Raw genomic sequence first — 22044 nt, 5'->3', positions numbered from 1 at the left:
CACTGAAGGGTAAGATTGAGACTGCCAAGGTGAACCTCCTCAGCATGGATTTGCAGAAAGTGTCAGACAAGGTTACTGCAGCAGAAGGCTCCACTAACTAACTTAAGGTGGAGGTTGCCGCACTCAAAAAGCAAGCGGCTACCATCACATCTAAAACTGGGGTCCTGGAAGTGCAAGCTGAGGACGTGGAAGGAAGGTCATGTTGCAATAATGTCCACCTGCTGTGTTTCCCTGAGCGGACAGAGGCACGACAGAACAATTTGTTGAGCAGTGGATCCGGGATGCGCTGAAACACAACAATTAGTTCTGTCATCGGGAAATAGCTGGTGGCCCCGTGGAACAATTATAGCAAGAGTCCTGAATTACAGGATAGAGACTGTATACTAAGCACTGCCCGAGAAACTGATATTGCCCATTATGAGAATCATAAGATCTCCAAATATCCGAACTACACTCAGAGTACAAGAGGATCAAATGTCTTTGTTGGAGGTCAAGAGAAAGCTGAAGAACATGGGATTCACGTACATGCTGTTGTATCCAGCCAGACTGCGTGCGATCTCGGAGGGCAAGTCTCACTTTTTTGACTCACCGGAGGATGTCAGGTGGTGGTTGTAGATGTGGGACAAAGTCCCACAGGATAAAGTATTAGCCTGGAGGAATTGTGCTTGCAGTGAAGTGGTCCGCACAATCGAAATTGGAGGGCGAGAATAAACCCTGAGCAGCAGGATGGTCATGGAAGTGGAGGTCAGGAGACGTGGGGATTGTGATCCGAGGGGGGGTGGGCAGGGGTGGGAGAATGACAAGTTGGCACCATGGTGCTGGGCTGGGGTCAGCGGGGAGTCATCTGCCCCAACGATGGACAAGGAGATTAATTACATTTCTGCTTGACTGGGGTTCTGGTGGTGCCTGTGCATTCTTTCTTGAGTGGAGTTGTGCTGGAGCAAGGGCCCAGACTAGAAGCACCGAATAAGTTATGTTTGGATTATTCTTTAGAATCTGCATTGATCCGTCTGCTTGCATGACTTTGGTACTGGTTTCTAACTAATGCAACGGGTTTACAAGAAGTCATTCTCACATATTGTGGTATGCCTTGTTTGAGCAGGGAGGGTTTAGCCTGGTTGGTCCTGGCAGCATCAACAGAATGGGCGAACAAGACGGTTCTTTGTTGAGCTGTTTGTCCAGGGTGGTAAGGGTTGGGAAGTTCTCGATGTTTCACCATCTGGTTTTGAAGGGGTTTGGTTAGTCATCAAAGTGCATGTAATGTTTCAAGGTGCTGCGTTTCGCATGTGGAGGGTCGTGAGTGGGCTCGTTCTTCGGAGGGTAGGCCAATCTGGGCCTGGGGGGTGGATAGCAACCTCTTATGACTGACTGTACAAGTATAGTAACCTGACATTTCTAGGGCTTCAGGGAATACACTAAGCGATACAGGGTCTATTTGTCTAAAGCGCAATCATGTCCAAATTGCCTGTCTACGTGAAATCCAACTGATAGGTACTGCGGCTCTGAAGTTGGCAAAGAAGCGGAGGGGAACGTTTTACTTGGTGACATATTCCTCTTATGCTAGGGGTTGGCCATCTGGACCGCACCTGGTGTGCCGTTTCACCATACCTACTGTGAAGCAGTACCTGTTGCTCCAGAGCACGTTCGATTTGAAAGATATCACCATTTTGAACACGTATGCCCCCAATGTGGATGATGGGAAGTTTTTGGGAGTGGCACAGAGACTGCTGGAGGACAGTATAGGAAGCGCTGCAGGCTAGCCTAGTCCCTCCTTAAGAGAGACCTGGTTGGAGGGGGTCTAGCTCTCCTAAATATGCAGCTCAATTATTTTGTAGTGCATTTAAAACATGCTGCCTAGTAGATGGTGGAGTCCGATAACTGGAAGGGGGAAAATCGGAGATTCCAATCCAGTACCTGGTGTGGCATACAGCCTCGATATGGGAGACAATCATTAGAAAGGTACTCCGTAGGGCTTAGTTTGATAGAGAATTGTGTTTGTGGGATCTTGCTCCATTTCATGCTATAGACTCAGATATCTCCATGTAACGTTGGGGATCTGGCGGTTGCATACAGGCTAGGTACCTGTACCCGGAGGAGACCTTTATCACTTTCCTCGACGTACAAGAAAAATTACAAGTAGGGGCTAGTCACTTCCTGTAATATGCCAAACTGGAAAATACAGCAAAGAATGTATGGTGTAGCTTCAGCTTCCCGGCAGCACCACTGCTGTCTCAGGTATTAGGTGGTTTACTTCAATGGGGTGAGGGTAGACACTGAATTTCCCTCTTCTATAAAGCACTGAGAGAGGACATGACCAAGATCTTCGCAGACGTGGACTTGAATCATGCCTGTGGGCTAGTCTACATGGTCTTCTGTGATAGCAGAGTTAAACTTTTACAGTTTAATTACCTACAGGATACCCCTGGAAGAGAACTAGGATTACAGGTAAGTAACTAATCCTTCTCTTCCAGGGGATCCTCATCAATAGTCATAAGCATTAGAATAGAATAGCGAGCCTCTCCTCATCCCTGCGGGCAAAGGAATGACAAGACAGCAATCTCATCAACAAGCCTGAGCAGGCTATAGGCTACCCAAACAGATTTCTCAAGGAGGCTTGGCCTACTTGAGAATCATCCCTGGAATCAGATTCGAGACAGTAATGTCTGGTAAATGTATGAACTGATTTCCAGGTTGCAGCTTTGCATATTTCTGGCATTGGAATGTCATGTAAGAAAACTACTGTAGCGGCTTTCCCTCTAGTGGAATGCGCTTTGGGTGACACCAATAAAGGCTTGCCTGCAAGCTGATAGGCCAATTTAATGCAAGAGACAATCCATCTGAAGATGGACCTCTTGGCCGCTGGAAAACCCGTCCTCATTGAACCATAGTTCACAAACAGTTGATCAGTTTTCCTGATCCCTTTAGTCTTTTCCAAATAGAACTGGAGCACTCTCTTAAGATCCAAGGAGTGCAGTGACCGCTCGGCCGGGGTCGTAGGATTTGGAAAAAACGAAGGGAGGGAAATGGACTGATTTATATGAAAATCAGAAACCACTTTAGGCAAGAAAGATGGAGGCGCCCTTAGGACTACTCTATTGTGGTGGAAAACAGTATATGGTTGCTTCGCACAGAGCGCTTGTATCTCGCTTACTCTGCGAGCTGAGGTAATCGCCACCAAAAAGGCCGCCTTCCAAGAGAGATGTTGCAAAGAGGCCTTGTGGATGGGCTCGAAAGGAGGGGACATTAACCTGGATAGAACCAGGTTCAATTCCCAAGGAGGAGAAGGATTTCACACAGGGGGATACACTTTTTTCAACCCCTGGAGGAAGTCCTTAACCACCGGAACCTGAAAGAAAGAAATCTGATTAGGTGATTTCCTGTAAGCTACTATGGCTGACAAATGCACTCTAATGGAAGCATATTTCATAGTCGGATCTAAGTGATGATCCCTACACCAAATGAAGAATCTTTTCCACTTGAACGCATAAGACGCTCTCGTGGAAGGTCTCTTAGCCTCCTTTAAACTGTGCATACATTCGGGAGGCAGATTCAAATGCCCATATTGCAGGACCTCAGGTGCCATGCTGTCAGGTTCAGTGATGGGAGGTTGGGATGCAGTATCCTCCCGTTCATCCTGCTCAACAGGTCCGGCCTGCAAGGAAGCCGTCTGTGTGGACACACAGACAGATGCAGAAGGTCCGGGTACCACCACTGCCGTGGCCAATCCGGAGCTATCAAGATCATCTCCATGTCCGACCTGAGGAGCTTGGAAACCACCTTCGGAATCAGAGGCAGGGGAGGAAACGCATAGGCAAAAGTTCCCGACCAATCCATCAGGAGAGCGTTCCCCTGCGTCCCTGGCCGGTGGAATCTGGACGCGAAGGCGTGGCATTTTGCGTTTTCTTAGTCCGCAAACAAGTCTATAGCTGGACGCCCCCAACAACGAAAAAGCTCTTCTACCACTTTGTCGTTGAGCACCCAGTCTGGCTGATCTTCGAAGTGCCTGCTGAGTGCGTCTGCTTTGCTGTTTAATTCGCCTTGAAGGTGCACCGCCACCACTGACAGGTTTCGAGAGAGAAGCCAGTGCAAGATGGTTTGAGCCTCCCGAGAGAGAGGGCGAGATCGTGTGCCTCCTTGTTTGTTCAGATAGAACATGGTGGTTGTATTGTCTGTCTGAACTAAGACTGCATTGGTCTCGATCGCTGGAAGAAAAGCTTTGAGAGCTAGAAACACCGCTCTGAGCTCCAGCATGTTTATGTGGTACGTCTGCTCCTGTGCAGACCACTGACCCTGAATCTGAATCTGAAGGTGAACCATGTGCGCTCCCCAGCCTTGTAGAGAGGCATCTGTTACTATAGACTGGGTGGGCAGTGTCTGACGAAAAGGTACTCCCACCAGCACATTCCTCGTCCGAGTCCACCATTTGATGGCATCCTTCGCTGTTTGGGAAAGAGTGATACGACCTTCCCAACGCCCTGTCGCCTGGTCCCATTGGTCTTCGAGAGCCTGTTGTAGAGGGCGCATTCTCAGCCTGGCGTTCGGGATGAGAAAAATGCAGGACGCCATGGAACCCAGCAGGGAGGCTACCTGTCGGACTGTTGGAAGCCGAGACTCCAATAGAATCCCGCACTTTTGCTTCATAGAAAAAAGCCTCTCCTCCGAAGGAAACGCTTTTCCCAATTTTGTGTCCAAAACAGAGCTTAGGTAGTGGATGGACTGTGTCGGCCGCTTGACTGACTTCTCCAGGTTCACATGGAGACAGAGCCTGTGCAACTGGTGCAGGCAAAGTTGCAGATCGTGCGTCACCTGAACCGGAGACGGGCCCTTTAGGAGCTAGTCGTCCAGGTATGGGTAAATGAAGAGTCCCTTTTTGTGAAGAAAAGCCGCCACCACTGCCATGGATTTGGTGAAGACTCATGGTGCGGACTTGAGTCCGAAGGGCAGCACTTTGTACTGGTAGTGTTTGCTTCCTACGACAAACTTCAAGTACTTGCGATGCTGTAGAGAAATCGGAATGTGAAAGTAAGCATCTTGCAGATCCACCGAACACATCCAATCTCCGGCTTGAAGATGTGGGCATATTTGGTGAAGAGCTAACATGCGGAACTTTTCTCTGATGATGACTTTGTTTAGGAGACGCAGATCTAGTATAGGCCTGAACTTGTCCTCCTGATCTTTTTTGGGAACAAGAAAGTATCTTGAGTAGACTCCCTTTCCTCTTTGAGAGGGAGGAACTTCCTCTATAGCTCTTTTTTGTAGTAGGACTGACACTTCTCTGCGGCGTAAGCTCAGTTGGTGAGGGCAAGAGGTCTTTGGAGGAATGCTTTTCGGAAGCGCACGGAAACGTAGCCTGTATCCATTGCGCAGTATATTCAGCACCCACTGATCTTTTGTGATGCTGAACCACTCTGCCAGGTGTTGTGAAGCACTTCCTCCCACTGGAGTGGGCAACGGCGCCAGAGGAAGCCACTGATCAAGCCTTTCCTCCTCTCGTAGTGGTAGAGGACTGCTGGTGACCTCCTCTACCTCTGTTGGATTTGCCTCGGAACTGGGATTTTCCTTGGTTCTTATTCTGGGACCACTGAGGGGTTTGAACCCTCTATTGAGCCCCTCTCCCCCTGTTGGTCTTAAAGCGGCGTTTGAATTCTTTTTTCTTCTCCAAACCCACCGCTTTTACCGTATCCAGTTCAGTCTTCATACGGGTCATCTCTTCGTCTGCATGTTCCCCAAAGAGAGAGGAACCTGAAAAAGGAAGATTATGGATGCGATGCGGAGCATCCGGCTTCAGCCCTGTGAGGCGCAACCAAGCCGACCTCCTGGCACAAACCCGATGTGAGTAGGAATGCGCCGCAAGCACTGCACCGTCTGCTGCTGTGCTGATCAACTGGTTCGCCACCAGACATCCTTCTGTCATAGTTTCTTCGAAGTCCTTCTGGTCTTCCTTTGACAGTTTGGACTTGAACCTCTCCATGGAGTCCCATAAGGCTCTGTCGTATCTACCCAGCAGTGCGGCCGCACTGGAGACCTTCAGCGTGGAGGCAGCTGAATTGCAAACTTTGCGACCCCACGAATCCTGAGATTTGCTGTCCTTATCTGGTGGGACTAAAGAGGAAGCAGCAACTGCATGTGTCTTCCTCGCCGCTGCCACTATCACAGAGTCTGCTGGAGGGTCAGATTTTACAAACACTGGGTCAGAAGAAGCCGGTTTGTATTTCGTCTGTATGCGGGCTGGCACCGCTCTGATGGCTGCCAGGGTTAGGAAAACGTCCTTGACCGGATCCATAATCCCCGGGACTAAAGGCAGCAATGGACGAGAGATAGATTTTTTTGTGCAAAGTCTCAAAAATCACTGTTGTAGTAACCTGGGGACAGACATTTCAATGCTCAGCTTCTGAGCTCCTCTCTACAGGACATCCAGATAAGTGCCGATGTCATCCACTGGAGAGGATCTGGAAGTAGGACTATCCGTCAACGTGGGAGAGTAATCCCTCTTGGAAGACTGGGTCGAAGACGTGGAGGAAGTAGACGGAGTTCTTCGATGTCTACGATGAGCACCATGCCTCCTCTCACGTGATCTTCTTGGATGCTCTTCCTTTCTAGGAGAGCGAGATCTGACCGGATCCTGTCTTCTTGGTGAACGAGATCTGACAGGATCTTCTCTGGGAGGTCGGGATCTCACCGGATGTTCCCTTCCTGGAGAGTGAGATCTGGTTGGTCTTCTCACAGGTGATTTGTCTGTTTGGCGACTGGGAGGACTACGCCTGTCCACTTCATCTACCAGTCTCTGGAGAGGAGATCTGTGCTGCGGACTGACGTATTCTTGCATCCGTTTGGTAGCCCCAGACTCTCGCCAATGGTCCAATGATTTGTACCATCTGGGTGATAGTCTGACCTCCGCAGCCGAAGGATCTGGCTGACGCACAGGAGATCAGGGGGCAGGACTTCTGGACCTTGAAGATGTTGTTGAGGAGCCAGAAGACTGCGAACTAGAATGACGAGAAGCTGACTCTGTTACCATGACCACAGAGTTTCTTGACGACGACCGAGCCCTTTCTGAAGGTCTCGACGTCGAGCGTTCCGGCGTCGTATGTTTTTCTCTCGACGTCGCACGCCTCTGTGGAGTCGGCGGGTCCAACAATCTCGACTTCGCATGCCTCGACGGCGATCGATGCGAGGATCTATGGTCTCTCGACGTCGAACGGTGATGACCAGCCGTCGACGGAGCCTTCTCTCTCGACGTCGAACGGTGATGACCAACCGTCGACGGAGCCTTCTCTCTCGACGTCGAACGGCGATGACCAGCCGTCGACGGAGCCCTCTGTCGCGACGTCAAATGTCTGTGCGACGACGGCGGAGGGGTATTGGTCACCCTCGACGCCGAGCGTCGACGAAACGCCGACTGAGACTGTGCCCTCGACCGATGTTTTCCTGTCGACGGCGGAGGGGTCTTGGTCCTCGACGCCGAACGTCGTTTCTTAGACGACGGCGGAGGGGTCACACTTCTCGACGCCGGTCGTCGCCTGGATGACTACGGCGGAGGAGTGACCGCCCTCAACGCCGATCTTCGCCAGGTTGACGACGGCGGAGGGGCCTTGGATCTCGACGCCGACCGTCGCCCGGTTGACGGCGGCGGAGTTACCTTCCTCGGCGCCGATCGTCGCCCGGTTGACGGCGGCGGAGGGGATTTCGACGACGGAGCTGGATCCTTCAACGACGTCGACGTACCTGGTCTTCTGTTCGACGGCGAGCCCGCCGTCGACGATAGTTTTGAAGACAAACGATCCACCGGTGGTTCTTTCCTCAGCGCCAAGCCTGACGCTGAAGCTGAAGGGTGGGAAGACTTCTCTTTTGAAGATGTTCTAGCCTTCTTGGAACCCTTCTTCACCGGAGACCTTCCTCTGGATGACCCGTGAGCCAGGCCATAGATGCGAATTCTCTCCCTGTCTTTGAGAGTTCTTCCTGACAGGTGCTCGCAGTGAGGACAGGTGCCTGGATCATGTTCTTCAGGCAGACACAGGATACAAACGTCGTGATTGTCTGATTTTGCCTTCCTGTTACCACAAGAAGGACATTTGTCAAAAAGTGAAGGCATTCTCGGCTGAAAATGCTCACTAAACTGACTTAAAAAGACAGTTTCTTACTTGACTAGATGTAAAATGTCAAAGTAAGCAGAAAAAGTTGTTAAAAAAGAAGTCATTTTCTGTCAGAAAACAGAAAATTAGTGGAGCTGTGTAACCAGGATCCTTCCTGAAGGAGCCGGAAAGAACAACTGACCTAACTGTCACCCCTGAGGCATGATGGGATACAGGGGGTCAAGGGTGCCTTAAAGGCACGGTGTCAGTTTTTTGGTATTCAGCTACAGGTTAGCTTTTCAGTCCTTTTAGACTGTGTGTTTGCAATGCAGCCTGGGAGCTTTCTATGCTTTCAGGGTGTTATAAGAATTTCTACTGCTGCCTAAGCATTAAAACAGTTCTAAAACAATCTTTTGTGTTGTTTCTCATGTTTCTAATGCATATTATTCATGTATGGTGGAAATTCTTCACAGCATATTCCAGCTCTGATGTGATTTGGCTGATATTGCATGTTTATATATATATATATACATATATATATATATATATATATATATATATATATATATATATATATATGTGGGGCACATATAATATAGTGTTTCCGGGGTCCCGCGCATGGGTGGGAATATTCTAATGCTTATGACTATTGATGAGGATCCCCTGGAAGAGAACTATTGACGCCAGGAGTTGAAATTATATGTATCCACTAGATCAGATGTAAACAGTACTGCTTACCAAACAGTACTGCTTACCTTATTTGTTCTTTTGTGCCGAGAAATTTTATGCAACACAAAGCATGTGTAATCGACGGCTTGTATTGTTTGATGCAGATACATGGTTGTAATAATGGAAAAAATCAAAGTTTGTAAAACATAGTAAAAACAATAATAATTTGTGGTTAGTGCTTTCATACAGCTCTGTTTTAAATCTGTGCTATTATGCGAGGAGCCAATGACCTGTTTCTTTCCAATGCCTGTGTTCCCTTGAGACTCTGGTGCTTTCGCTACAGCTGTCTATTAGTTAAAGGGCTGTCGATCAACTGTTTTAAAATCATGCAGGTACTAGACACAGACTACCAGAGGCAAATGTTACTTAACTGTAAACCTAGTTTGCCATCCTTGATAATGTCTCTGAAAAAATAAACAGTAGATTATCTACCTGCATCCTGTCTTCTAAATATGTTTTTCTTTTCAAAGCAAGTTTAATCAAAGCAAACATAACTTTAAAAGGAAATATTCTTAGAGCTCTGCAAATTCAATCTATGGTACATTTGTTGAAAATCTCACTGTTTGAAATGCTTTTTAAAAGCAAAGAAGAAAATGTAGCCTCTTATATGCTGTGCACACCACAGCACAAGAGGGCACTGCAACTTTAAGAACTGCAGAAACTTCCCATCATGTTGTGCAGGATCAGTGTCTATTGATTATAACAGAGATTATATCATAAGAATCTTTACACTAATGAATTATTTAGAATTCCTTCTGTGCAGTGCAAAAGCATTTATTCACACATTTTAGTGTTCAGTATAATTATTATCATAAAAAAATATCAGATACCAGAGAAGGCCTCAATGACAGACCAGTATGATCATAGGCATGCAACGGTTACATCTGTTATGGGATTCTCTGACACACAAACGGTAAAAAGGAACAATAACCTAAATAAAAATCAGCCAGGGAGCATGGTTCCCAAAGGCGTAGGCGAAAAACGAAATATTGTCTAAGAAAATAAATAATGGAAAGATGAAAGATCCTCCTCATGTATCTCTTCTGGAGCCAGAGTCAATACAACAGTGTTTGGCAAATGTAAGGGGTGTCCTCAGGTAGCCATACAGAAAATATCTGGGATTAGAACATTTTTCTTTAAGGCAGCAGTAGTCACTTTCCTTTAGGTGGAATGTGCCTTATGCTTACTCAGAAAAGGTCAGTTAGCCTTCTGGCAACATACGTTTCCACATGAAACAATCCATCTAACCTGCTTAGAAGCCGAAATGCTAGTTGTGACAGTCCCAGAGTTAAAACTGCCTGGCCTGTCTAATTCATTGTGTCTTATCAAGGTAATATTTTGAAATCATTTTCAAATTTAAAGTATGTTACAATCTTTGTGCGGGAGAAAAAATGCCAGGAGGGAAATCAGGTGAGTTATAAGGGCATTTCAAAATTACTTTGAGAAGGAATTAAGGTTAGGTTCTAAAAAGTGTTGCAATGGAAAGAACACATGAGGTGCCTCTGGACAGACAGCCTGATGCATACCCCCCGGCTGGGTGATGTTATAGCCAAAGAAAAAAGAACACCTACTTTTCTTGAAATGTGTTGCAGATCTGCCATGGGTTAAAGAGAGTGCGGATCAATTTGGAAAGATCAATTTTAAGTATGTTTTTACTTTCTTTGTATGATTTTTAAATATCGAATAAAGATTCCGTGACTGACAATTTTAATACCTAAGGGCTAATATCACAAAGAAGCCATTTTTTTAGTCCAAATCATGAACCCGTTCTGTAAGTTTTCTCGATGACCACTGTTTGATCTATATTAGCACTCCTCCAAAATTGGGGACCATGCTCTATTTTTATGTCAGACTTTTCAGATGAACAAAGCCACAACATAATATACAGTATGGCGATATGAGGATAAATTGAATCCACGGACTGAAACAACTGGCAGATCAAGAGCAGATTTGCCTATACTAATTTATATCACCACGAGGATCCATTGAGCTTGTGAATTTGTACCAGCTAAATGCGAAGAACAGGTAGTTTGCCCTAAAATATGAACGCAAGAGATTTAAAACACGAGAATCATATGTAGGTGTTTAATGTTGATTAATTGGTCCTGAAGAAAGTGGGGTAGATCCAAAAACCCACTGAATCGCTGGGTCAAAAGTATTTATGTTGCAATATTGTAGTCTTTTGTATAAACAAATAATTGTTCAGTAAAAGACTGAGTTTATGGAATAAGGAAAGTTATGCTGCATCCAACTGGAATTGATGTGCACCATGGAGTATGTTTTTATGTAATTTTAAAATAATATTTTAGAAACAATATTGTACAATGAAGGACTAACAAATATATATATTTTATGTGGTTAACAGTGATATGTTGGGTAGTGTATAGTGTGTGTAGACTGGAAGTCTAAATACATAATTAGAGAAATTGTTTAAGTGAACGGGAGATATATTGTTTGTTAGACGAGGTTGCCCTACATCTGGTGATCAGCTATTACCAATAATAAAATGGAATGCACTTCATGGAGCAACAGATAAGGCTGCCATTCACTTGCTAAAATCACCCATGCAACACCATTTCCTATCTGGTGGGGCAGTGCATCATGTAGTCTGGTTTTATGATGGTCTCTGATGCACTTCAATCATTACATAGTCTGCTTAAGGATGGACAGTTGAACAAACATAAGCGTTAGCATGAGAGCTGTATTTCCCCTCCAGCTGAGGTGCCTTAAGCAAAGAGACCATTGTTTGCAGTAGTTTCTTCACTTCTAACCAGGTGTGATTATCTATTGTACAGTCATAGATGTTCTCCTGGAAGTTTCTCTAAAGACATACAGACAGCAATGTTTGTCACAACCAAGGTTGACAATAGTACAATTGGTATTGGGATCTCCCAAATAAGAGTGGTTGACCATGTGGTTCTCATCAACATAGGCTTTGTTGATGTAGTAGAGTGTAAATCAATATTGTAGAGGAGAAAGCCTGATAAGGTTTAGGTCTTATCAAAAGCCTGACTAATATTTTTGCCTATGGTACTTTGGGCGGGAAAGTTTGAGTAAAAGCTTACTGAAGAATTCCTTGACTGCTTGTATGAATGCAGATTATAAAGTGAGCTAACAAACAAGTTACTTACCTTCGGTAACGCTTTTTCTGGTAGATACAAGATCTGCCTGTGGATTCCTCACCTTGTGTATATCCCCTTGCGTCAGCAACATTCGGAAATTCTTTTCGTAGCCTCGCGCCGACGTGGATTCGGACGTTATAGAGACACGACATCGCTCACGACTCTGCTGACGTCACCGACGCCTATAATAGGTCCACGCCGGCGTGATGACATCAGTTCCGCCCTTTTTTCCGTGCCTTCGAGGCACACGAACAGACCAATAGTACAGACATATACACAGTATACGCAGTACAAATATCAAGGTAATACACACTGTGTGAAGCAAATGCAATAAAACATTTGAAATAAACAACTCCTTGACAATAAAATAAACACATTACAGAAATTTTGGTATAGAAGAGTGGACAACGGGGAGGCGGGTGGGTCAGTGAGGAATCCACAGGCAGATATTGTATCTACCAGAAAAAGCGTTACCGAAGGTAAGTAACTTGTTCTTCTGATAGATACATCTGCCGTGTGGATTCCTCACCTTGTGAATAGAGTCCCACAGCAGCCCCCACTCCCGGAGGAGGGTGTCCACTCTTCTAAACCAGGAAATCCTGGAGGACAGAGCACGCAAAATGGCCGTCCCTCCTCACTTCGGAATCCAAGCAGTAATGCTTCGTGAAAGTGTGGAGGGAAGACCAAGTTGCCGCCCTACAAATATCCTCTACAGGAACACCTCTAGCCAATGCTGAGGTTGAAGACTTAGCTCTTGTAGAATGAGCCCTTATACCCTCTGGTGGTTCCTTACCGGCCAAAGAGTAGCAGATCTTTATACAGGGGACAATCCATCTTGACAAAGTTCTCTTAAGGACCGCTCTTCCTCTTTTGCAGCCAGCAAACCCAATGAAGAGCTGGTCATCCAAACGATAGTCTTTCGATCTGTCCAAGTAAAAGGACACCGCCCTTTTGGGGTCCAGACGGTGCAACCTCTCCTCCTCCTTGGAAGGGTGTGGGGGAGGATAGAAGGTAGGGAGGGTAATGGATTGACCAAGGTGGAAAGGAGTAACCACCATTGGAAGAAAAGCAGCCCTGGTCCTAAGAACCATTCGATCAGCATGAATGGTCAAGAAAGGGGGCTTGGAACTAAGAGCTTGAAGCTCACTTAGTCTTCCTCGTTGCAATAACCTCTGCAAGGAGGGTGTCTTAAGAGTCAAAAGACTCAAAGGACATTTGTGACGAGGCTCAAAAGGAGCACCCATCAAAAAGGTCAAGACAAGATTTAAGTCCCACTGAGGCACAATAAAGGGAACAGGAGGGAACTTATTTGTGAGACCCTTTAAAAACCTTAAAACCACAGGAGATTTGAAAAGAGAAGGCTGATCAGGCAAACGGAGAAAAGCCGACAGCGCAGAAAGATAGCCCTTAACTGTGGGAACAGCAAGCCCTTGCTGCGCCAGAGAAAGGGCAAACTGGAGAATATCAGACAAATTTGCTCTCAAAGGGTCAATAGATTTTCCTCCACACCAAGTGACAAATTTTGACCACTATATGAATAGATGGACTTAGTGGAGTCACGCCTGGCCGACAAGATGACATCCACCACATCAGGCAGGAGAGAAAAGGAATTCAGGTTGCCCCGTTCAATCTCCAGGCGTGAAGGTGTAATGTCTGGAGGTGGGGGTGTAGAACCTGCCCCTCCATCTGAGAGAGGAGGTCTGCCCTGAGAGGGAGACGGAGCGGCGGGTGAGAGGAGAGGTTGATAAGATCTGTATACCACACCCTTCCGGGGCTACCAATATGACTTGGGGCCGGTCTTGGCGAATCTTCCTCAGAACCCGAGGAATCAAAGGTATGGGAGGAAACGCGTAAAGGAGTTGATTTCCCCAACTCAACTGAAACGCGTCCCCCAAGGCTCCTTGCATCGGATACTGGAGACTGCAGAATGACAGGCAGTGAGCATTCTCGCGAGTGGCGAACAGGTCCACCCGAGGAGTCCCCCACATCTGAAAGATGTCGTGAACCACCTCCGGGTGAAGCCTCCACTCGTGGTCGGCAGAGATCTGCCGACTGAGACTGTCTGCACGAACGTTCAGAACTCCGGCCAGATGATTTGCCATCAGACAAATCTGATGGTCTTGAACCCAGGACCAGCCAGGACCAGAGACGCAGAGCCTCTCTGCAGAGACACTGAGACCCCACTCCTCCCTGTTTGTTGATGTACCACATCACGGTCGTGTTGTTCGTCAGGACCTGGACCGAACGTTCGCGAAGGGAAGGGAGGAAGGCCTTGAGCGCCAAACGTATCGCCCGCAATTCTAGAAGGTTGATGTGAAGCAACCTTTCCTCTGGAGACCAAAGACCCTTGACCTCCAGATTCCCCAGATGAGCACCCCACCCTAGAGTGGATGCATCCGTTATCACTGTGGCCACCGGAGGAGGCAACTGAAAAGGCTTCCCCTGAGACAGGTTGCCTTCCACGCCCCACCAAGACAGATCCGCCGCAGCTTCTCTGGAGATCCTCACTGACTCCCTGAGATCTCCGTTGTGTTGATACCACTGCCTGCGGGGGCACCACTGGAGCTCCCTCATGTGCCAGCGTGCATGGTTGACCAACAGAATGCATGAAGCCATCAGACCGAGCAGGCGAAGGACCTTCAGGACTGGAACGACTGCTCCATTGTAAAATAAAGGAATCATTTCCTGTATGTCGCGAATCCTTTGAGGAGGGGGGAATGCGCGACATACAGTTGTGTCCAGTACAGCACCTATGAACAGGTTGCGCTGGGAGGGCACCAGGTGAGACTTGGGTACATTTATCGAAAAACCCAACCTGTACAACAACTGGGTTGTCTCTCGCAGATGATGGAGCACTCTGACGACTCTGCTCTGATCAGCCAGTCGTCCAAATAAGGGAATACAGGAATCCCTGACCTTCTGAGATGCGCCGCCACCACTGCCATCACCTTGGTGAAGACTCGAGGCGCAGTAGTAAGCCCAAACAGAAGGACCTCAAACTGATAGTGCTGCGATCCCACCGTAAAACGGAGATACTTCCTGTGCGACTTCAGGATTGGGATGTGAAAGTACGCATCCTGCAAGTCAAGTGACACCATCCAGTCTTCTTCTAGCAGCGCTTGAATAACCTGAGCAAGGGTGAGCATCTTGAATTTCTCCTGTTTCAGATAGAGATTCAAGATCCTGAGATCCAGGATTGGACGAAGTCTGCCATCCTTCTTAGGTATCGGGAAATACCGGGAGTAGCATCCCTGACCCCTTTCCTGCTCTGGGACCACCTCTATCGCACCCTTTCGTAACAAAGTCAACACTTCCTCCTGTAGAAGTAACAGATGTCCCTCGGTGCAAAAACCTTGGCAAGGCGGGTAATTGGGAGGGAATTCCCGAAAGGGAAGGGCATACCCATTCTCTACAAGATTGAGAACCCAAAGATCTGATGTAACCGATTCCCAATCTTGTAGAAAATGGGTAAGCCGACCCCCCACCGGACCCACATGATCCTGAATGGCGGATCTAGGACTGCTTTTCTGAGGCAGGGGGGTTGGAGGAAGTGGAGGAGGAAGAGGCCTGACGTCCACGAGGACGCGCTCTTTGCTATCCCCTGTATGACCTGTACATGGGATTTTGTTGCTGCTGATGTTGTTGCTGCTGCTGCTGACCTTGTCGGTAATTCCGAAAGGAAGAGCGACCAAAACCCCTGAATCTCTTGTTGGTTGAAGAGCTCCTTATCTGAAGACCTAAAGATTTAGCAGTTGCTCTACTGTCTTTAAATCTCTCAAGAGCTGCATCAGCCTTCTTCCCAAAGAGGCCAGACCCATCAAAAGGAAGGTCCAATAAGGTCGCCTGAACATCCGCTGAAAAGTCTGAGTATTTCAGCCAAGCTGTTCTTCTAGTGGCGACAGCAGTGCCCATGATACGCGCCACAGAGTCTGCAGTGTCCAGACCACTTTGTATAACTTGGCGAGCCGCTGCCTGCGCATCTGAGATCACCTCCTCAAAATCCTTTCTGTTGGCATCAGGAACTTTAGGAGTTAGAACACGCAAAGCATCCATAAGGGCATGCACATATCTCCCCATCCGACAAGTGGCATTAGTCGACTTCAATGCCATGCTTGCAGAGGAGAAGGTCTTTTTAGCAACCTGATCTTGTTTCTTTGCCTCCTTTTCACAAGGAACCTGGGGAAAGGCGCTTACATTCTTTTTAGAGCAAGCTGCTTGAATGACTAGGCTCTCTGGTGAAGGATGAGAAGTCAAAAAAGCAGGGTCCTCAGGTGCAACCCTGTACCTTCTTGCCACACTCTTGGAAACCGCAGGAGCTGACAGTGGTTTCTTCCACACTTCCAAAATGGGCTCTGTCAAGATGTCATTAAATGGAAGCAACGGTTCTACTACAGAACTAGGAGAATGTAAAACCTCAGTCAGAAGATTGGATTTAAATTCCACTGTAGGTAAAGTTAATTGAAGAAGATCTGCCGCCTTCCTCATAACCATATGGTAAGGTTGGACATCCTTAGAAGGTGTATCAGAGCCTGAAGGTAACTCCCACTCCGGGGAGAAATCTAGGCTACTAGCATCAGCCAGTTCATCAAACCTATCTTCATCCAATTCACCTTCTTCTACATCAGGATGAGTTTCTATATATCTTTTTTTCTTCCAAAAGCCGTTGGGCTTCCCTTCTGGACCTCTCCTTCACACGCCTTGCAGCCGGATCCACCAACGGCTCCGACGGAGTCAGGATCGACGTCGGTATCGAATCCGAAGGTTTAGCCGGATGTTCTCGAGGTCGCTCTGGAGCGGGTGACGTCGGAACCGGCGTCGACGGCCTCGGTGGAGCCGGAAATTGCCAAGGCGGCGTCGGAGCTGGCATATAAGGCATAAATGGTGCAGGAGGATAGGAGTGAGGGACTCCTAGATTGAAAGCCAGAGGACCCATGGGACCCGAAGGTGCACCAGAGGGGTACCATGCCCTTGAAAAGACACCATACATAGCATTAAGAAATGCAGATGGATCTTGTCCTGGGGTTGGAAATGGAGGCTGGAAACCCTCAGGCTGGTCTCGTGGAGGAATCTGATTCGGCTCTTCGGTAGGCGCGGAATCCACATCCACTTGAACCTCCTCCTCATCTCGGGCCGAGGACGGCGCCGGAGACGGATTCCGAGCCGGCGTCAGTGACTGAACACGCGACTCCGAAGGTGAGGCCTCACCTTCCGGTTCAGAGACATCCAGAGTAACCACCTTAGAACGTACCTTCTTCGGTGACCTCGATCTCGAGTCTGACTCCTTACCGGAACGACGTCGGGATTCATGTCTCCTCTTCTTATGTTTCTTCTTCGACTTCGAAGTATAATCCGAAGCCGACCTCGAAGATGACTCATCTCGAGATCTAGACCTTGACTTCGACCTCGACCTTCCCTTTCGAGAACGAGACTTTGATGTTTTTCCTTTACCAGCTTTCAAATTAGCCACCAGGAGTTTGGCCTCTCTTTCCCTCAGGGCTTTCGGGTTCAATTTTCGACAAGAGGAACAACTATCGACGTCGTGGTCGGAGCTTAAGCACCAGATGCAGTCATCGTGCGGGTCGGTAATAGACATCATCTTGCCGCATTCTCTGCAGGGCTTGAAGCCGGTCTTTGTTGACATCTTCGAAGAGACAGGATACAAAGAAGTAGAAAATAGAAACAAAAAGGTAACAAAGTACCAGTTGGCTACAGAGATTCCCGATAACCGTTAGTGTCGACGACGCGGAAAAAAGGGAACTGATGTCATCACGCCGGCGTGGGCCTATTATAGGCGTCGGTGACGTCAGCGGAGTCGCGAGCGATGTCGTATCTCTATGACGTCCGAATCCACGTCGGCGCGAGGCTACGAAAAGAATTTCCGAATGTTGCTGACGCAAGGGGATATTCACAAGGTGAGGAATCCACAGGCAGATGCATCTATCAGAACATTATTTACAGAGTTTGACAGTCTTTTTTACCTTTTTTGAGTTGGCACAGGAGCACCCTGCCAGGATTTCTTATCTGAGGAAATGGTATTTCCTTACTTCAGGATGTGGTGGACCAAACTTTCTTTGTCCTGAAGGGTCTTGGTGTAAAAATGCCCTACGGTGATTGTATTCTTCTGGCTTGTGCTGTGAATGCAAGAAATAAATACCCCAGTCATGAGGGACATCTGTTTGAAAGCACTTTTTGTCTCACACACCCATGATCCTAAAAAAAGCTTTCTCAGGAATGTCTTACATGATGGTACTTACGTAAAAAAAAAATAGTGCCTTGACTATGCTAAAAAAAAAACAAAGTCTCGAAATAAAAAACTACTGAGAAATTAGGTTGATCCCAAAGACTGAATTCAATCTCAATCAAAAAAAAAAAGAAGAGCAGATCCCTGCACGCATCACGTTCACTAAGAAAGCTGGTCTATGCTCGATGCTCACGAGAGTAGAATTCAGACCACTTCCACCTCTCTGGCAAACGTTTTGGTAATTTAACTGAGGTGGCTGGGCAACTAAATCAAGTGCTGCTTACTTTATTTTTTATGACTATTTCCTTTCTGCACATCTTTGATATGTTACCAGATGCTCCCATCTTTGCAATGGGGATTGATTCAAGAATGTGAATCTACAAAAGACCCATACTTGAGAAACATAGCTAATCAGAAAAGAGCAATGTGTCACACCCACTCAGAATGTCTGACTTTTGGGCAGGCTAGTTAATCTCACACAATCAACCACAAACTGCCCAGCTGAGTGATAACCCCTACTCCTTTAAATTGTTTTTTTAAGTTTGCAGAAAATGACAGCCCGAAAAGGGCAGATTTGCTTCCACTTTCCACTGAATCAGCCCCAGTCATTGTTGCCAGGAGTCAGACTCTTAAATTAAGAGTTAGCATGCTGGAAAAGCACATACTTGCCTGATATCCAGAAAGAACAATTGGTTTGCATGAAAGTTCCTGTGTGGTTGAAGTGTTACATAAACAGGGCTAGTTCACCATAAAAGTCTTGACTAGTCCGGAGATATGAGAATCATTGAAGATGAGCCTTTTTGATACATTTTACTGGAAAAGAGTAAGTGTCTTTGACTTGCCCATCGAAAGAACATTTTTCCTCAAATTAGTTTGATGGAACTTAAATTCATGGTTTCACAATTTGGCATTTGTTTCTGTGGCACACAAATTGAGGACTGCAATTTTGCGGGCTTTGAAAATGCCTGAAAGAACTTTGATATTTAGCATCAACTCCTGCTCTTTCTGTAGGTGCCTGCTCACAGTGTCTGCCTGAAAGTACTGTAGAGCTAGGAAACACACTGCAGTCCTATCAAGAGACCAATGGGAAATTGTTTCAGCTTTCCTTAAAAGGTATATGCATCCGGTTCTCACCATAATTTGAGAAAATGCATTGCTGTGGTGTTGTCAATCTTAAAAAGGGTGGGTTAGAAGAGATTAGGAAGGATTTCAGGGATGAGAGCGCTGCCTTCAGTTTGAGCATGCTAAAGTGATTTGAAAGGCCCCCCCTTCCTCAAGATGAGAGGTCATCTACGTGCTCCTCACGGGTCCATTTATGCATCTGTTGCAATGGAACGCGCAGGAACAGGACACATTCTAAAATAATATGAAAAAGCTTGAGGTATTGCCATATGAACGAGAGAAGACTTTTCTGACTCATCAGCCATTGTCCTCGATGTGTGACATCTGTTCTGAACAGATCCCAGATAAAAACATTTTCCGATTCTTGGGACTAGTGTAGCCCTTACATACTGGATGATTTGATAGGTTGGAAGAGGAATTTCTTCATATTCATCTGTAAGCCGAAGTCTTGAAACAAGCTTTATGATTGTCTGCAAATCCAGCATTACTTTGTGACCAGTGCTAGACTAGAGTAATAAATCATTGAGTTAAGTACAGGTGAAGACTCCTCGCTGCAAAGCGTTTTTGCTTCCAACAACATGCATGTGGAGAACTTGAAAGGGGTGTGGGGGGTTTGGGGTGTATCAAGCCAAAAGAAAAGACTTTATATTAGTACTGTTTTTTTCGAATTTTGAACCATATAAATCTACTGGGTTTTCCACAGATAGGGACATGAAAAGTAAGCTTAATGTAAGTGTATGGAGCACATTCAGTATTCCTAATGTATAGCAGGAAAAATCTGCTGCAGTGCAAACATTCAGAATTTCTACCTCGACACATGTACTCCCTAATCTGAACTCCAAAACTGGTTGAAATAGTTATTAAGCTAGTACTGAGCAACTTTTGACTGAGTAGCAGGAGTAGATGTCCTTGTCCCTTGAATGCTTAACTGCAGTCTTCAATAAAATAGCTCACTTTCTCCACCAGAAACTTCACGATAATCTGGCTGGCCAAATGTGCTGGCATTATGTGAAGAGAGCAGAAAAATCAGATTTTCCATTCATTCAGCATAACATGAACAACCCACTTGTGAAATGTTATTTTATGCCATGAAGGAAATAGTTGGTATTACTCACTCCTTCTGGGATGCTATGAGGTGGTTGTGGAAGTAGTAACTGTTTTCGTGCTGGAGCACTTCACGCAACTGCAGCATGCTGCTAGAATCCTTGGTATCGGGATGTGTTTTCCTACTGAAAAGGGGGGCTCTATTGTTGTTACGGGGTATGTTGTTGTCTCCTACAATATGAAATGAGGGAGCATTGTTGGCCTCTACCATAACCTTCACGATAATCATTTGGGAACCTTTTGCACCTCTCAAAAAGGACAGCCTTTAGAATCTCCACTTCATTCTTTATATCCTAATACCTGAATGAGTGCCAAAAGACCCTGTAGAGGGAACTTCCAGGACTTTGTTTTGGGCGAAAAGAGTCAGAGACTTTATCCCTCCTATTACAATCTTGGTTCTGCCTGGGAAGCAGCTCATCAAACCATTTCAACAAATCCCAAATATTGATGTTGTATAACCCCAAGAGGGAAGAGTCAACAGTTTTCATGGAAGAGGTCAATAAAGAAAACAATTAATCGCTTAATGCTCTCTTTGGGGGAGAGCTGAGGATACTCTCTAATATAGTGCTTAGTAAAAGCTCAAACAATAAAGATACTGTCGAAGCAGTGCCTCCAAGAAAACACAGTTGTCAGATTGTAAATGTTTCTATTTTTGATTCACCAGAATGCATGGAACTGGCGGGACCTAGACATGTTGAAAGTCTTAGAGCCAAGACACATGAACAAATGTCATTGGGGAAGGGAAAACTGTGGATAACTGAATGAAGATGCAAAAGAAACTGATGGACAGGCCTATAGAGCTGACAAAATGACCTGGGAATGTTATTTTACACCAGGAAAAAAAGTTTCAAAGTCATTAGAACAGAGAGAATCAACTGCATTTGTACTCACTGCCTCCTCTGGAGTTTGATCTTCTGCTGCACATGTTGATTGTTCTTTTTCAAACACATCCTAACAAACAAAAACAAATATATTTTATTATACTTCACTGGAACAATCAGCAAACTATATATAACTATAAAAATTCACTATGAATGAAGCAACAAATTAAAACACATAAAATCACCTAATCTCATCAGTTGAGGTTTTCACACATTCATTTGCACTTTACCACATTTGAGAGCTACATTCTGCACTACATTCATTATGAACTGCATTGGGACCGGAAATCAACCACAAGTCTCACCTTTGCATGTAGAGTAGCTTAACACTTCTGGAGCAAAGGATAAATCAGCAGCTGCATTCCCACGATTGAAGAACCACACCAATTGCAGTTCCACATCCATTTTTTCTAAGCCACACAAACAATATCCCCCTACTGGGCAGCGGGTGTGAAGAAGTGGTCAAACAAGGATATCTTAAAGCACAGCCCGTGTGAAATGGCCATCACGCCTCACTTCGGAGCACAAGAAATACTAGTTGGCGAAAGTATGAACAGATGCCCAGGTCACAGCACTGCAAATTTGATCCAGAGGGACACCCATAGTGAGTGCTCAGATTGAATACTTCACACTGGTAGAATGATAGAGGATTCCCCTGAGGGGTGGGGGTTGTTTTTTGCAAGGGCATAATACATTAAGATTTACAAAATGATCCAGCATGATACTGTCCTTGTAGGAGGCTGGCTTAGTATATGGTGCACACTTATTTAAGT

At 46.2% G+C, this 22044-nt stretch overlaps 1 protein-coding gene across 1 annotated transcript in view; it reads right to left on the bottom strand.

Annotated features, from left to right (window-relative positions):
• SEC63 (SEC63 protein translocation regulator) overlaps positions 1-22044 on the bottom strand; it is an 844363-nt gene that overhangs the window by 341489 nt on the left and 480830 nt on the right. Inside the window, exon 15 of the mRNA XM_078648413.1 lies at positions 21282-21341. Within this exon, the coding sequence (XP_078504539.1) occupies positions 21282-21341 (60 nt within the window). The remainder of the gene's footprint in view (positions 1-21281; positions 21342-22044) is intronic.

This window comes from Lissotriton helveticus, chromosome 6 (genome assembly GCF_964261635.1).
Source record: "Lissotriton helveticus chromosome 6, aLisHel1.1, whole genome shotgun sequence".
In the NCBI taxonomy this organism is placed as follows: domain Eukaryota; kingdom Metazoa; phylum Chordata; class Amphibia; order Caudata; family Salamandridae; genus Lissotriton; species Lissotriton helveticus.
Note: the sequence above shows the minus strand (reverse complement) of the source record. Positions and strands in the feature narration are given on the sequence as shown.